This window comes from Xiphias gladius, chromosome 23, assembly GCF_016859285.1.
Source record: "Xiphias gladius isolate SHS-SW01 ecotype Sanya breed wild chromosome 23, ASM1685928v1, whole genome shotgun sequence".
In the NCBI taxonomy this organism is placed as follows: Eukaryota; Metazoa; Chordata; class Actinopteri; order Istiophoriformes; family Xiphiidae; genus Xiphias; species Xiphias gladius.
The window spans coordinates 15,040,809-15,055,513 of record NC_053422.1 but is presented as its reverse complement, the minus strand read 5'-3'; the positions used below and the strand labels follow the sequence as shown (position 1 = coordinate 15,055,513).

The 14,705-nt window shown below is 41.0% G+C and overlaps 2 protein-coding genes across 4 annotated transcripts; both read right to left on the bottom strand.

The window, feature by feature from the left end:
• Positions 1–1,178: 1,178 nt before the first annotated feature.
• LOC120785607 (zinc finger protein 768-like) lies at positions 1,179–4,797 on the bottom strand. Of its 2 annotated transcripts, none has more exons than XM_040120452.1 (4): positions 3,802–4,797; positions 3,369–3,487; positions 3,085–3,202; positions 1,179–2,929 (listed from the first exon to the last, which is right to left on the bottom strand). In XM_040120452.1, the coding sequence occupies exons 1-4, from the start codon at positions 4,220–4,222 to the stop codon at positions 1,932–1,934; spliced, it is 1,656 nt and encodes a 551-aa protein (XP_039976386.1). In that variant the 5' UTR covers positions 4,223–4,797; the 3' UTR covers positions 1,179–1,931. The 2 variants fall into 2 exon arrangements, with proteins under 2 accessions (XP_039976386.1, XP_039976388.1); XM_040120454.1 differs by having other exon boundaries at positions 1,179–2,926.
• A 1,889-nt stretch (positions 4,798–6,686) lies between these two features.
• Positions 6,687–13,046, bottom strand: LOC120784993 (zinc finger protein 540-like). Of its 2 annotated transcripts, none has more exons than XM_040119205.1 (5): positions 12,856–13,046; positions 10,375–10,790; positions 9,585–9,712; positions 8,753–8,813; positions 6,687–8,049 (listed from the first exon to the last, which is right to left on the bottom strand). In XM_040119205.1, exons 2-5 carry the CDS (start codon positions 10,697–10,699, stop codon positions 6,803–6,805), a joined length of 1,761 nt encoding a protein of 586 aa, XP_039975139.1. In that variant the 5' UTR covers positions 10,700–10,790; positions 12,856–13,046; the 3' UTR covers positions 6,687–6,802. The 2 variants fall into 2 exon arrangements, with proteins under 2 accessions (XP_039975139.1, XP_039975140.1); XM_040119206.1 differs by having other exon boundaries at positions 10,501–10,790.
• Positions 13,047–14,705: the final 1,659 nt, after the last annotated feature.

Sequence of the window (14,705 nt, the reverse complement as noted above, 5' to 3'; positions counted from 1 at the left end):
CCAGAGGGAGAGAAAGACACAGGTGACCTTCGGGGGAGGGGAGGTCACTGGAGGCGGTCACTGAATGTAATCTTTCAATGAGCAAACCGAGCACTCAGCAGCCTAGGGAATACATGCACACAGCTTGGCCAGGCCTCGCTCAGCGGTTGAGACTGTGCGTGAGGGGAGAGCAAGAGACGGGGACAAATGTCTCATCAGCCTCAACACATCCGACATGCTCAAGGCATTTTTTCCGTACGCCTTTATGTACATAGGTGATCGGGGACAAAATCCGCAGTCATGTTCTAGGTAAAAACACACTCTAAAGTTCAGCTGAACCTAATATGAGGCTTCAGTAGTCTGAGTTAATCAAAGTTGTGGGAATTTTCTGATGGTACAGTCTTTTTAGTACAAAATTTCCTCTTTGTATATCCACAGTGTCTAGAGCTGCACTGGAGGGGTAGTAGCACGGAGTAATTTTCCTACTAAAAACTAGAACTTTGTTGGATACCCACTTTACCTTACTAACTAAGGCCGCTGAAGCCACATATTCAGTTCAGCTGACCTAAATTTTTAACATAGAATGAGAAAAACCGGATTGTGTCCCCCATCACTTACAATGAAATCCTATTAGGAAGGAATGTTTCAGGGCTGATGCGGAGAGGAGGAACAATTGCAGGGACTGATGACTCAACTTGAATGAGTACAAGTGACCTTTGTTTTATGAGAGACTAGGAAAAACGTGAGTATCCTTCAGGGAAGATGGACTGATGTAAAAATGTCATGGTACTGTTAAAGGTGATTGATAAAACTGCCCATGCCTTCACACACACTTGCACACATGCCAAACTGCAGGTGAGAAATTAAGCCTTGTACAGTTAAACACAAAAACACAAGGACTCACATACTCACATTTTGACTTTGCCTTAAGCACATGCTTACACACCAACTCCATTGGAGAGATGGTATGATGACACAAGTGCATACATAAGGGAAAAAATTTTGAAAATATAGGGCATAGGGTAAAACATGCTGAGAGAAACACTTCTATCAATAATCTATTTGCAATGATGTCCAAAGCCATTTCTATAAATCATTTGTATGTTCACACTGCCCCCTAGTGTCTGGCAAACAATGGAGCAACAATATTAGATTCTATAACACATTACTGTTTCAGGCTGAGGAGAGCAAATCGTTTGTACATTAGCATATTATTTAATTTCACTTTGCAAAAACAGGATGAGAAAAAAAAAATCGCAGTTCTTTAACAACACAGTAATGTACTTTTTGCAATAACGTTTCTATTTTAAAGCACAGTGTAAGTAAAAGTTTGAGGAGATGGGCAGTAGATAAGCACAATTTTGAAGGAAGAGATGTGCAATCCTACCTCTGCATGCCACATGTCTAAACTTAATATCAACTAGACTTTCTTTACTGGCTTAATGAAAAACATCACTTTGTACTTATTTCACCTCAAGTAATGAAATGGTACTCAGATTTGTGCAGTTAGTTCCACTGACCGGGAAGATCACCGTTGGAGGATAGGATCCTCCTGGGGAAGAGTTTTTTACAACAATAGCCAATATTTCTTATTTGTTAATGATTATATCGAGTCATTTACAATACAGTCAAATACAAAGCTCTCCCTTTTAGCGTGACCCATAATGCTGACACTGAATCATACTTGAAAATAAAATTAAGACACTCAAATAAAATTTACTTTTATCTTGTACTACATTAATAACATAAAATAAATTTTGATGGGGGTTAATTTTTATGGTTTTCCCGCATCAAATTTGAAAAAAACAAAAAAAAAACAAAGAAAGAAAACAAAAACCTTAAATACTTTGAAATTGTTTTAGGTGTTCAGTAATTAATTTAAGTGGGACAAACAAGTTCTCAGGGTTTTGTAAACAAAATTAAAGTGCGGAACCATCTTTTTTAAGATCTTTTCAAATGGGATTAGGGCCTATGTCAGGCTCCGGCTGATCTTCTATGTAATAGGGATCTCCTTGGTGGACTCTGTGGTTGTGCACCCTCAGGTTCCCCCTGTGGGCAAATCTCTTCCCACACTCTGTGCAAGCAAAGGGCCTCTTCCCCATGTGAACATCCCGTTGGTGGGCTCTCAAGTTCCCGCTGCGGGCAAAACGTTTACCACACTGAGCGCAGCCGAAAGGTCGCTCCCCCGTATGTGTGCGTGTGTGCACAGTAAGCTCAGAGGGAGTGAGGAAGCTCTTGTCACAAAACTGACAGGGATGCAGTCTGACTCCTGTGTGGCGCAAAAGGTGTCTGCGCTGGTGGGAGGGGTAGGTAAAACACTTGGCACAGTATGGGCAGGTGTAAGGTCGTCCATTCCCACCACCGGGAGCTGGAGGGTGGCTGAGGGTGTTTGTGTGCCGTAGTGTGAGTGACTGTGAATTGGACTGTGGTCGGAGAGGGTCTCTGTTGCCAAATGTTGTGACTCGCCGTGTATGACTGATGGGGCCTCTCCCACCCCTTTCGTCTCTGGGTCTCCATGGTGATTCACTTGAGGGAGCTTGGAGTTGATCCTGCGGAGAACCCCTCTGCCCAACGTCCTGGCCCTGCACTGAGTTCTGATTGGAGTTCTGGTTTTCAGGCTCCTGGTCAAGGAAGGGGAAAGAACTATCATCATCTTCGTTGCTGGTCTCGTCAGAGCCAAAACCAGGTCGGAAGCAGGGCGCATCTGTGCCAGTGCTGCTACCAGGTGGACCAGAGCAGCTGGTGCCATCTGCCTGCAGATTCTCCAGACCGGACACCCCAACTCGGGTGGCATCCAACCCTGGTAACCACTCGCCTGGTTGAGCTAAGCTTGGGTCAGGCCTGGGTGAGCATCGTCCACTCTGAGAGATGGAGAGAAAAGGGGTGGAGGCTTGATCCTGGAGGGGTCTGTGGTCTGCACTGCGACTGCCCTGATCCCAAGGAGACACTGCTGACAAATTAGGGGGAAAAGGAAAACTGACACACTTTCATCTCACCAACCATAATAAATACCCTTACACTAAAATGAATTTCAAGGTCATCTTGCTCTAGAATACAAAAAGGTAAAATGGCCAATAGCCTTGATGGAATTTATTGACTTCTTACATTTGGCCTTGGCTTGTGTGGCAGACAAGGTATCTATCTGCCTCTGGTCTCTAGCAGCAAGGCTTCCCTCTGCAGCTTGCACTGCGACAGTACCCACGGTAGGCCGTGATCCAGCACGCTGTGAAGAATAAGTAAAACAAGTCTTTGAGACACAGAAAAGGCAATAGAAAGGTGTGATACAAAGGTCACTTTGTGCTGGCTGTTGAGAAATCCAAAAGGCTTAACTACCTCAGTTTATTGTACATCCAACTTTTGAATCATGGAGCGGCAGGACAGGTTCTGACCTCATGTTTTACTGAAGCTCCCTCCTGGCCTGTGACCTCCTCTTTCAGCCCACTGAGGTTCTGATTGAGTCCTTCCACTGAGTCTTGATGAGAAGACACATCCTTTCCCATATTCAGTCCTGTGCAAGAAAAGTGTTGGTGGTCAGTATATCAGTAAAGCCCCTGGTGTTGGTTCAGCAGTGGAAGTGTTCTTAATCAAAGACAAAAAATGCTAATCTTGGGGGTTGAGCAAGGGATAGGCAGGAATAGATAGCAAAATTGATGGATGGGTTTGAGATACAGCCTAACACACAGGATTATCCTAGACTATGAGCATACTATGTGTCAATTTTTCATACATTCTCAACTCTGCTGACCTAAAATGACAATGACCATATTGAGTTGGCCATGAACTTAACTCCTGGCTTGAATAAGACCTAGTCAGCTATAATACCTGATCCTGTCAGGGTCTGCTGCCTCATGCTGCCCTCCCTGTCACCGGACGACATCTCCCCTTCCTCGCTCCCTCCGCTCTTCGCCTTCTGCCTCCTCTCGACCTTCTCCAGCTTGCCACGGAGGATGGAGATCTCCTCTGTTTTCTGCACCAGCTCCGCCTGCTGTTCACACAGGCTGCTCTCAAAGATCTTGGCGATCTCGCACACGGCAGCTGCCAGCAGCGAGTCCATGACGGTGGCAAGCTGAGCGTGGAAAGCACTCCTCACAGACTCCATTGTCCTTTGTTTCAGTGATGATGTTTTGATGTCAACGACCGAGTCACACCGCTGTTTACTCCTATGTCTGGCCTCCAGAGGCAGCTGGGTGACGATGTGGCTACCACTGTACACTCCTTTGCCCTGGTATCTATGAGCCTCCATGAGATGTTGCCATGCTAAGTAGCTATGCCATTTCTAATTGCCATCTATTGCAGCAATTCGCTTTTATGACACTATCTCCTTGTGGTTAAATATCCCTTTATAGCTGACCTTTGCGGCGTTTTTAGCGATGTCAATTAAGCTATGGTGTCAATGCAATCTGCTTTATTTTGTAAGCTGACGCTACTGCTATATATAGTGATGACAAGCAAAGCGATGAATGTAGAAAGTCAGTTTGCATAGTATGAAAATATAAACATAGTCAACTTCTGGCTGGCTATAAGAAAACTGGTTGTAAACAAGTTATGCAGTCAGTGTTTTAAAGTATGCTACAATACCTCTAGCTAACGTGTAAACAAGGGAGTCAACGAATCGTAGCCAGTTCAAGCCTGTTTAAGCTAGTACTCAAGTTAACCGTGTAAACGCAATGGAAACAGCTAAAGACGCGGGATCGTCAATGACTCTTGACATTCGGTGGCAAACCATCTTCACTGGTTAACAATGAATCCATGGAACACTTCGTAAAGATGCTTTAACTCGTCGTCCAGCTAGCAGGTTGGTGTCTGCAACGTGATCATGTCGCAAGTATCGCGATAAGAAAAGCTGAAGTACTCAGGCACTGCAGATAAAAAAAAAAAAATCCAAAGTAAATGTGTAATGTTGTATAGATACACGCTCTGATTAATCTCCTACATTTTCAATTACGAGGTAGCATTACACCTTAATTAATGTAAAATGGTCACAGCTGGAAATTTAAGAAAAAAAACCTCATTACTCAAAAAATATGCAAGACGGTGTAAAATATGGATTTTATTGGGGTAATGTTGACAATGTCTCAATTTAGCGACACTATAACCCCTTTTATTAAAGAAAAATAGAACAATATGCTTGTTAGAAAACTACTACCACTTGTTAGTACTATTACTGGATCAATGTGAAATAATACAAATCATACAAAATAAACAAAATTCGTCTGGAACTGTTAAAAAAAGTAAATTCTGTCTACCTCTGTTTTTGCTGGCTCGTTTCAGGACCCAAGCATCAGATGAAAGAAGAACTTAACTTTGTATCCTCAGCATTGTAACCATGGTGGGTTCCAAAAGTCTGAGACCACTGTGGACACTAAGACTGTGGTCTCAGACACTCTGGGGTGATATGAAAGATTGTTTGAGTGATGCAGTTTCTCACATTAGGCTAAAACTTGTAAACTTGATACCAGACGGTGTAACCCGTGATTAAGAAAAACAGTGCACAAAAAGTCAGGGACCACTTCCCCATTCAGGTGAATGGGCAAACGGGATCCTCAGATAACTGAACATTTGCTCTCAGTAAATAAAAAAAAACAGGGCTGAGCAATTTGACGATACACTGTATACTGCAAGGTGACAGTTTTTTTTAAGAGGTACAATTTTTTTATACAGCTTCTACTGAGGTGGTAATTCATACTAGTACATATTAATATGTACTATTATGTACTATTGGCTACTAGCATTTTAGCCAATAATGTCATCAAAGAGCAGTTCTGCTTTAAGGCAATATTGGCTCAACATGACTTCTGCATCAATGTGATGAAGTGCCTTGCTTTGTCAGGTATTCATTGAATTAGCCATCTCTTGTGTTATTTTTTCTATAAATGCTTTCATAATCAAATTTCCTTAAGGAATTTAGTATCACAATATGTTTCCCTATCATAATTTAAAATTACATTTACTGTGACAGATCCATCACCAGTCCCTATACAAACTGTTTTCCATGTTAGTAGTGAACTTTTCCATAGTGTTGTTTAAGAAATGTCTGAATAAAAATTTGAAACAAGTAACAAATGATAATGGTAGAACAAGAACACTGGACCCCTCTGGACATGGACAGAGATGTTGACATTTTACCTCTGGGCTTTTACTTTAGACTGAAACAACAAAAGTGTGATTTGCCATCAAAATTATATCTCGCCAACTTGCCATTTGCAGACACCCATTATGGCACAAGTATTGTTTTAATATTTGACAGAGATGGGGAATAATGATGTGAATTTATATAATTAACATGTGATTCATCTCAAAATAGTAAAAACAACTCAACAGCTTAACTTAAGCCACCTAAAAAATGTGGTGGGGAAAATCCCAACATCAGTCAGTAAGAGCATAAATGACAACATCCAGTGTTTCAATGTCCACAGACGGGTAATACTAACTGTATACTGGCTTAGCTGTGGCAACGGTCCATGTGGTTCCTGAGGCGTCCTTTAGTGAAGAAGCCTTTTCTCGCATTAGGCTAAAACTTGTAAACTTGATACCAGACGGTGTAACCCGTGATTAAGAAAAACAGTGCACAAAAAGTCTGAGACCACTTCCCCATTCAGGTGAATGGGCAAACGGGATCCTCAGATAACTGAACATTTGCTCTCAGTAAATAAAAAAAAACAGGGCTGAGCAATTTGACGATACACTGTATACTGCAAGGTGACAGTTTTTTTTAAGAGGTACAATTTTTTATACAGCTTCTACTGAGGTGGTTATTCATACTAGTACATATTAATATGTACTATTATGTACTATTGGCTACTAGCATTTATTTTTTTATTTTTTAAACCTTGCAGACATTAGGCCACACCTTTAGACAATCAGACACATGCCTATTATATGTTTCTTGTGATGGAAATTTCTTCTTACACTTCTCACACTGGTTCACTGTCACAGGATAACGGCATCTTTTTTTGTGCATGTATAGCTGCTGATAAGTACGAAACCTTTTAGGACACTTTTCACATTTGACAGGCCTCTCTCCTGTGTGGATGCGAACATGTTCAATCAACAGGCGTTTGGTTCTCAAAAACTTCTCACACAATGAGCAGTTGAAACCATTAGAACTTTGTATGCTCATCATTTGCCATCTATGACTTGGCCTTAGGTCTGGACTGCGTTCTCTCTTAACATTGTTACGGTTGATTGTGCAACTTGTTTCTTTGTTGGAAGAAATCAAATCATCTCGATTATCCTCAGTGTCCTCTAAGGGCTTGGTCCACACAAGGTCTCGGTTTTTTTCACTGGAATTCATTTGGTCCTGGTGCATTCTCATTATGTGTTTTTTGAGCGACTGATTAATGCGGAATTTCTTCGGGCATATGCTGCAAGGATACGGTTTTTCACCAGTATGAATACGCATGTGCTCCTTAAGCCTGCAGCATATACGAAACGTCTTGTTGCAGTATGCACAGGGGTGCTTTTTGGTGGATCCATCCTTCTGGATCAATGATTCACTGTGGTTGCCAGAAGAAAGTGTGCTTTCCTTCTTAATGATCACCTGTTTTTTGCTTGGTGGAGTCAGTTTTTCTTCACCACAGGACTCAGGTTTTGGAGGGTTAGTTTGCAGAACTTCCTTGGCCAACAATTTCTTGAGTTTTTTGCAAGACGTGTTATGACACCTGAGAGAACTTGGAAAAGGGAACTCTTTTTTGCAACCTTGGCACCTCTTGTGTGATCGTACATGCACACTTAGGCCAAACGCAGTATCAAATACCTTCTTACAAAACTTGCAGGAATACCTCTTCTCACCATCATTTTCCACTGTTTTCTGTCCTGAAGGCTCAGGCTCAGTTGCTGTGATTTTTCTTTCCTCTCTGCTGCTCTTCACTGTATTTTCTTGCTCTTTTCCTTTTAAATTTCTCCCTCTTCTTCTAAGACCTATACCACGTGTTTGGTCTGAATATTCCTTTTTGAGGTCTTGGAGCTTTTTTTTCATATCTTTTCTCACTGGTTTAAGTCGTGTTCCTTGGTCATGGATGGGTAAGCTTTTGTCCTGAGTGTGTTTATGCCTCCAGTTTAATGAGGAACCTGTGACAGAAAAACATTGCAAAAAAATTAAACTGTCACCTGACTGTGAACTGAGAGGTGGATGTAACTGTAAGGCCATTTACAGACACTGAACAAATGACAATAATGATGGTTGTATGTTTAAGTGAAGTGAAACTACTAGCTTGTTGCCACTGCTATTTTACCTTCCATAATCGCAACATTTACAATAGTCCCTATAAAAACTCTCTCTACAGTGTGCTCTGTGGATTTTCTAGAATAACGGGGACACTCTCTGAAAAGAGGTAATGCTGCTGCATTTTTCAAACCTAATTTCTTTAGTGATGTGCCTCACAAACTAAATTCCTCTCTATTGAGAGTGGAGGCAGTAATGTCAGAAACGGGATTCTCAAAACCTGGGTGACTTCAACCAAAATTATCTGCATGGATACACAACCACTAATGGTATATTTGAATCATTCTGTGTAATTTTGCTGATCCAACCCTTTGAATTATGAATGAAAGTACACTCAACTTAGCATTTTATCTGACAAAATGACAAGACAGCATTGTAATTTATGAGGGGAGCCTTGAAAAACATAAAATAGTAATGTGTGAAAACAAAAGTGAAAATGAGTGAATGTAAGCATTGCGATAATAAGGCAATTTCAATCTTTATTCTGACAAACAAAATATTTACAGCACAAAATAATGAATGAAAGAATTGGTTAGGAACAAAACCCACCTCTCCTGGATCTCCTGACACCCTCTGTTTGCTGGTGGGAGTTAATGCCATGGTTGGCCACCTAAAACAGACATTAAAAGCACAGAGGCTAGTGTTTATAATGTATTTCTAATGATTATCAGTACAAAGCAAGAAAGATACATGGTACAGATACATGTAGAGCTGTGTCTACAGAAGCAGCCAATAATGACGTGAATTCTCTGTTTGGAGTCTTTCAATGATTTTGCCTAAATGCGAGGAAGTGGATGTACTAGCTCTTTATAACACATCATAGCTGAAGAAAATACAACCAAAAAGGTGTCAGGCAGCAGGTACAGAGCAAATCAGTGCTTCGGCCTTTCCTGCAAACCTTTATACCAGTGGCTCGATACGTTCTCACATCAATTCTTTGTGAAAATGTTTTTCATGGGGTAAAGAAAAAATACCTTATTTGTGACAGAACATAAGCCTGTCTTACCAACTTCATGCCACTGGCTGAGGCGACTTCTCCAGAGTACCATTAGTGTTTCCAGTGCACCAATCAAGGACGACTGTATTTGATCCATTCATGAAAATGAATCACGTTGCAGCTGCCCATCTCACCAGTCATCCTGTCTTCTACAGACCAGTGCTCATCTCTATCTCTCTGAGCCGATTGTATTCCACCGCATTACTACTGTGCCATAGACTACCTATGACAATCAGCAACTTGACAGCGTGTGCTGTATATTTTTCTTAGCCTGCCTCTTCAATCAACATAAATTATCAGGTTGTCATCAGCAGTCTTCTCTGCTGGTTTATGATGTTAATTTGTAATGCCACCACATCCAGATTTTCATCTCCAGTTACACACCTCCCTCTTGATGACAGAAATAGGCCACAGAGGAATCGACAGTTTGCGCAGTCTTATACTGGGGCACACACCATCGTCTTGCTTGGTCACAGTCTCACAGCCCAGGGGAGCACACCAGTCATCAGGCACTAGCCAAACAAATACACAAAGACACAAACATGATCAAGCTGCATATGTAAGCCATATAATATTGTGGTTCCTTTTAAACAATGTTGTAGTAAGAAATGTTCACACACACACTTGAAAATGCTTTTTCGTTGCTACCCTCACATGAACTTGCAACTGATAATGGCTACTGTATTCTGAGCAATATTTAACTGAACCTTCAGGACACAGTTGTAATTCACCTATAACTACTTGTCGCACTTGATTAAATACAGGTGATCTCTATTTAAGTTATAATGAGCCTTCTCAAAACATCTGGCAACATACCAGTGATGTTTTAGGTGTGCCCTAGTAAAAGGTGAAAATACCTGTGCGAGTTATTTTGTGAATTGTATGTATTTGTACTTAATTCTATTGTAGAGATTTGTTTTCACTTGGATATCTTTTTGTGTTTGTTACAGTCAAAAAACCCTATTTACATCCAAATGACTCAGCATTGTAAAAAAAATGAAACGTGAATACTAAAATGATCTTGAACGCAGTTAAGTCAGGCAACTGAGTTTCTCTCTATACTGGTAGCCCTCAAAAAAAAAAAAAATAGTGACTATATTTATTCATAAAGTACTTTTCACAGCAGAAAGCAGCATATTTTGTCAAGTTAATAACCTAATTTTTAACACTATACCTTCAAAATCAATCTCAGGAACATCAGACGTTTGTCCAGAGGGGTTCAGAACAACTTCAGGCTCTCTCTGAGTTTCATTCATCTGAGTTTTATTCATCTCCACTCCTCTGTCAACTCCACACTCACATTCTCTCCTCTTGAGCTCTGCTGTCTGTAACTTTATTCTAAGATGAGCGACCTCTTCTCCTTTCTGCACCAGCTCCATTTGATGGTCATGTAGGCTGGTCTCAAAGATCCTCATTATTTCAAACACAGCTCTCCGCAGGACTGAGTCCATGGCTGCGGTAAGCTGGGTCCTGAACCCGCTCGTCAGATAGTCTGTCATCTTTGAAGATGGCTGGCAGCACCTTACAGATGCCCTTGATCAGAAAGTCTTCTGTGATGCTCTACTGGTCCTCTCGCTTATCACTTACCCCCTAAACACAGAGATAAGAGATCAGGTATGGCTACAAAAGAGCACATTATTCTTTAAACAGGGTTACTTAAGCAGAGCGTATGTTTGCTGAAATATGGCTCTAAACCCCGGTAATCTGGGTGAGGGATGCTCTCTTTCCATTAATCCACCTAACTGCATCCTAGCCTGTAAGTATGCAGTACCTGGGTACAGGTGGTATTGTTACCAGCAGCGACAGCAGGGCTGGTATTGTTTACACCTTGAGAGTCTGTGTGTGTGTGTGTGTGTGTGTGTGTCATAATGGAAATTGTGGTCCTGGAGACACCTAATGTAGTGGGAACTACCACAGAGGTGTTCTTCAGTACTTTGGCATGTGTTTATATGTCTGTCTTTGGACAGATTTTGTCACAGGGATAGTGTTCAAAGATGGGTGTGGTCCCACCCTTGAGTACTGAGTACTCATGTAACTAGAGACCATCTTGCGATTGGATCACACCTGCCGCGACGCCTGTCAACATGTTGCCCTTCCGACCCTTGAGTATTCAGTATCACTACCACGAGTACCCGGTACTCATGTGTCAGACCCCATCCATCTTCCAACTCGGCCTTCATTTTGCTCTCAACTACCCACCTGTAAAGTTTTGTGACTGTATCTTACACGGTTGTGACGCTATGGCGTTGACCAGTGTTTCTGCTATATACATTTGCAGTGTTGGCCCTGTCACAATCATGAAGTCACAATTACATGACTCTGCAGAGGGCTTTTAATTTGAAGTGATGGATACAGGAAGTGGAGGCATGTGGCGACACCCGGCTGAGGCAAGAGTAAGACAGAGAAATAAGAGAAAAAGAAAGAAGAGAGAGAGAGGTGGATTCAACTAGCTAATATTAAGTTACATAGATTTTTATTACCTACTGATATTCACTACGAATGGCAGCGTACTATGCGTGTGCACCACCCAGGTTAAATAAAACCCTTCATAGTCGGACTGGGCCCACTTCAGCGACCCGGGCCCACAGACAGAAAGACAGAGACAGACAGATAGACAGACATATAAACACCCGTGAAATTACTCAAAATCACCTCTGTGGTAGTTCCCACTACATTGGGTGTCTCCAGGACCACAATTTCCATTATCTCACACACACACACACACACACACACACACACACACACACACACACACACACACACAGAGAGAGAGAGAGAGAGAGACTCAAGGTGAAAACAATACCAGCCAAGCTGTAGTGGTTAGTGGTTATTGAGTCTGAATGTCAGGATGCTGACAGGCATCGTGGCTGGTGTGATCCCATTGCAAGATGGGCTCTTGTTTCAAGTATATGACAGTAGACGATATAATGTTTTAACTAAAGGAGAAACCAGCAGACACACAAAGTGGGCAATTCTTCAGTCACAACACATAACTTATAACTAAGACAGTTTGGACATAAGCAATGTCATTATGGAAAACCATCACGTTATTAGCATTTAGATATGACGTTAAAATGTCTGAAGACTCTCAGTCATCCAGGTCATGGTACTGCCAATTTACTCAAAACCGCCCAAACCGTGGTAGGTCCCACTACAGTAGGTGTCTCCAGGAACACATTTTGCCAGGACGACACACACACACACACACACACATACACACACACGAAGGAAAGTGCACTTATACGAAGGAAACTGGACTTGCTTCAGATGAGAGGTGACACGTCTCAAGCAAGAACCTCAAGGAAGTCCAGTTGCCTTCGTATAGCACTTAGAAATAGGACGGTAAATGTGTATATAATTACTAAAAGGAGGGATGACTTTACCCGGTAATACGGTACAACCCAGAGTGTTGACCATGGATAATGTTTTCATTTATCATTCATTTTCCTAAACCCTATTACCGTGAACTAACAGCAGCTGTGTTTATGACTGAGTAAATAGATTTCGCTTTGCACGAAACAGAGTAAAAAATCAGTTTATGTTACGCACACATGCTGTTATTTTAAAAAGCACTGTAATGAAAAATACTGCAAAAGTTACAAGCTAAACATTGAAGTGATGTTTCACATGGCAGGCAACTCATAACGTTACTGACCGTTTGGCACAAGATCTACTGTACTTTTGTCTACGATGGTTAACGGTCCGTAAATTTGTCTTGAACCCAGACACCTGTTACATGAACAGCAAACCGGCTCGCCCACATCTGACACATAAACATTAAATCAGCTACGTTTGTTTCTTGCCAATTAGCCAAAGTATAACAAACGTACGGCAGGCCGCCCGTCCGCCATTTTTATTGAAGTTGCTCAGAAGGGAGGGGAAGGTTACGTCATTACACGTCATCCTCCGCTGACCCGTAATAATTTCTACTGTACTAGAAGCTACGATTTACCCCACGTATATTTGTTTTATCGCTCAATATTAAAAAAAAATATTTTAATTAGGTCAAAATAATATGTGTATGTCCTAATAAGTCCTTCGCGCAGGCGCTGCCTATTTGTTTATGACCCATCTGGGTTACCATAGCAACGGATCTGGTACGAAACAAGAACAACATGAATGTGAGCTAATCTGGGTTTTTTGTAACTCTCTGAGAGGTCAGTTGTATTTCTGTCAGGTCCATGTATGTTTTAACTGGGGGCTAAATATACGAGTGGACAACAGTGGAGAAACGTGGAAAAATATTGGGGATACAAAGCTGTGGCTTTCCCCCGCCCCGCTTCGGGTACAGGTAGGTAGTTAGGAAGGTATAAAAAAATTATATAATAAGTGATAAAAACAGACAAGTTTTAATAGTCTTCTGAGGGAGATTTTATTGCCAAACGATTTATGTGGAGACTGATTCTACTTAAATACATTATCTACTCTGTAACAAGAGGTCTAATAAAACTCGGACGAAACACTAAAGTGCAAATTAACTGATGGTATATCTGTAAACAGAAATGTGTTGCCAAGTGTCTATAACTGTCAGAATGAATATTCGGTACCACTTTCTGATAAAGCACCATTTATAAATGGCCTATACGCTCTAATTAATGGCTTTGCTAATCATATTATTTACAGAATGTTTTACGCCATTAATAAAAACAGCTTTTGGGTTGCCATGTTGTGGAAAATCCTCCTTCAGCGTGACTCTTTAATTCATCAGGGAGACCTCTCCAGCTGACTGTTTGACCAATTAACTTCAGGAAAAGGGCTGCAGGACATCTGAACCAACCTCCATTTATAACTGCTTATTAACATTTACAACAAAATATATATTTATTTTCTCCCTAGAACAAGTGTTACTTTTCTTGGGATGGGGGAGCGCTCACCAAGGCCAGATAAACTTGGTTCCCTCCACCACACAGTTAATTCAACAATTAACAATTAATTCAACTGAAATTCCATCTTATCAATAATCAACTGAAATCCCTTGGTCTGATGTATTGGATTTATTGCATTGGATTTACTACATATAGTCAAAATCATACAATAAACAGAGCTGCTCCTGGGAGCAACTGAATTGGAATGTAAAAGCATTTCTATTTATACCTTTCCACATATCCCCTTTACAATCTAACCCCTACCTGGTTCCAGTGCTTTTTCTTTTTTATGCACACTTTGCTTGGTCTCGTAATTCATAGCGTAATGTACAGCTCTGCTAGTAGGTACAGAAGATCAAAAACTGGTGTAACAGTCATATAATTGATTAATAAAAAAAATTAAAGGATCATTTGTCGTTTGATTAATTACAATTACTGCTTACATGGAATAATATTTGACAAAGTGAATATTTTCCACATACTACTCTTTGATAGTGTCCATAAATGGACACAAGGCTCAATTTTATGTTCAGATATTATATCCTGGGACAAATGGAAGACTAAATGTGCCAAGGTGGACACTGGATAATAGAAAGATGAAAGAATGAACTTCATACATTAAAATGATGTGCGATTTACT

Excerpts from the sequence above, each read along its gene's own strand:
- LOC120784993 (XM_040119205.1), bottom strand. The coding sequence starts at position 10,699 with ATGACAGACTATCTGACGAGCGGGTTCAGGACCCAGCTTACCGCAGCC. Across the intron at positions 9,713-10,374 it reads TCCTGAGATTGATTTTGAAG|TGCCTGATGACTGGTGTGCT; the intron begins GTATAGTGTTAA and ends TTGTTTGGCTAG. Across the intron at positions 8,814-9,584 it reads TTTCTGTCATCAAGAGGGAG|GTGGCCAACCATGGCATTAA; the intron begins GTGTGTAACTGG and ends TGTCTGTTTTAG.
- LOC120785607 (XM_040120452.1), bottom strand. The coding sequence starts at position 4,222 with ATGGAGGCTCATAGATACCAGGGCAAAGGAGTGTACAGTGGTAGCCAC. Across the intron at positions 3,203-3,368 it reads GAGCTTCAGTAAAACATGAG|CGTGCTGGATCACGGCCTAC; the intron begins GTCAGAACCTGT and ends TATTCTTCACAG. Across the intron at positions 2,930-3,084 it reads CACACAAGCCAAGGCCAAAT|CAGTGTCTCCTTGGGATCAG; the intron begins GTAAGAAGTCAA and ends CTAATTTGTCAG.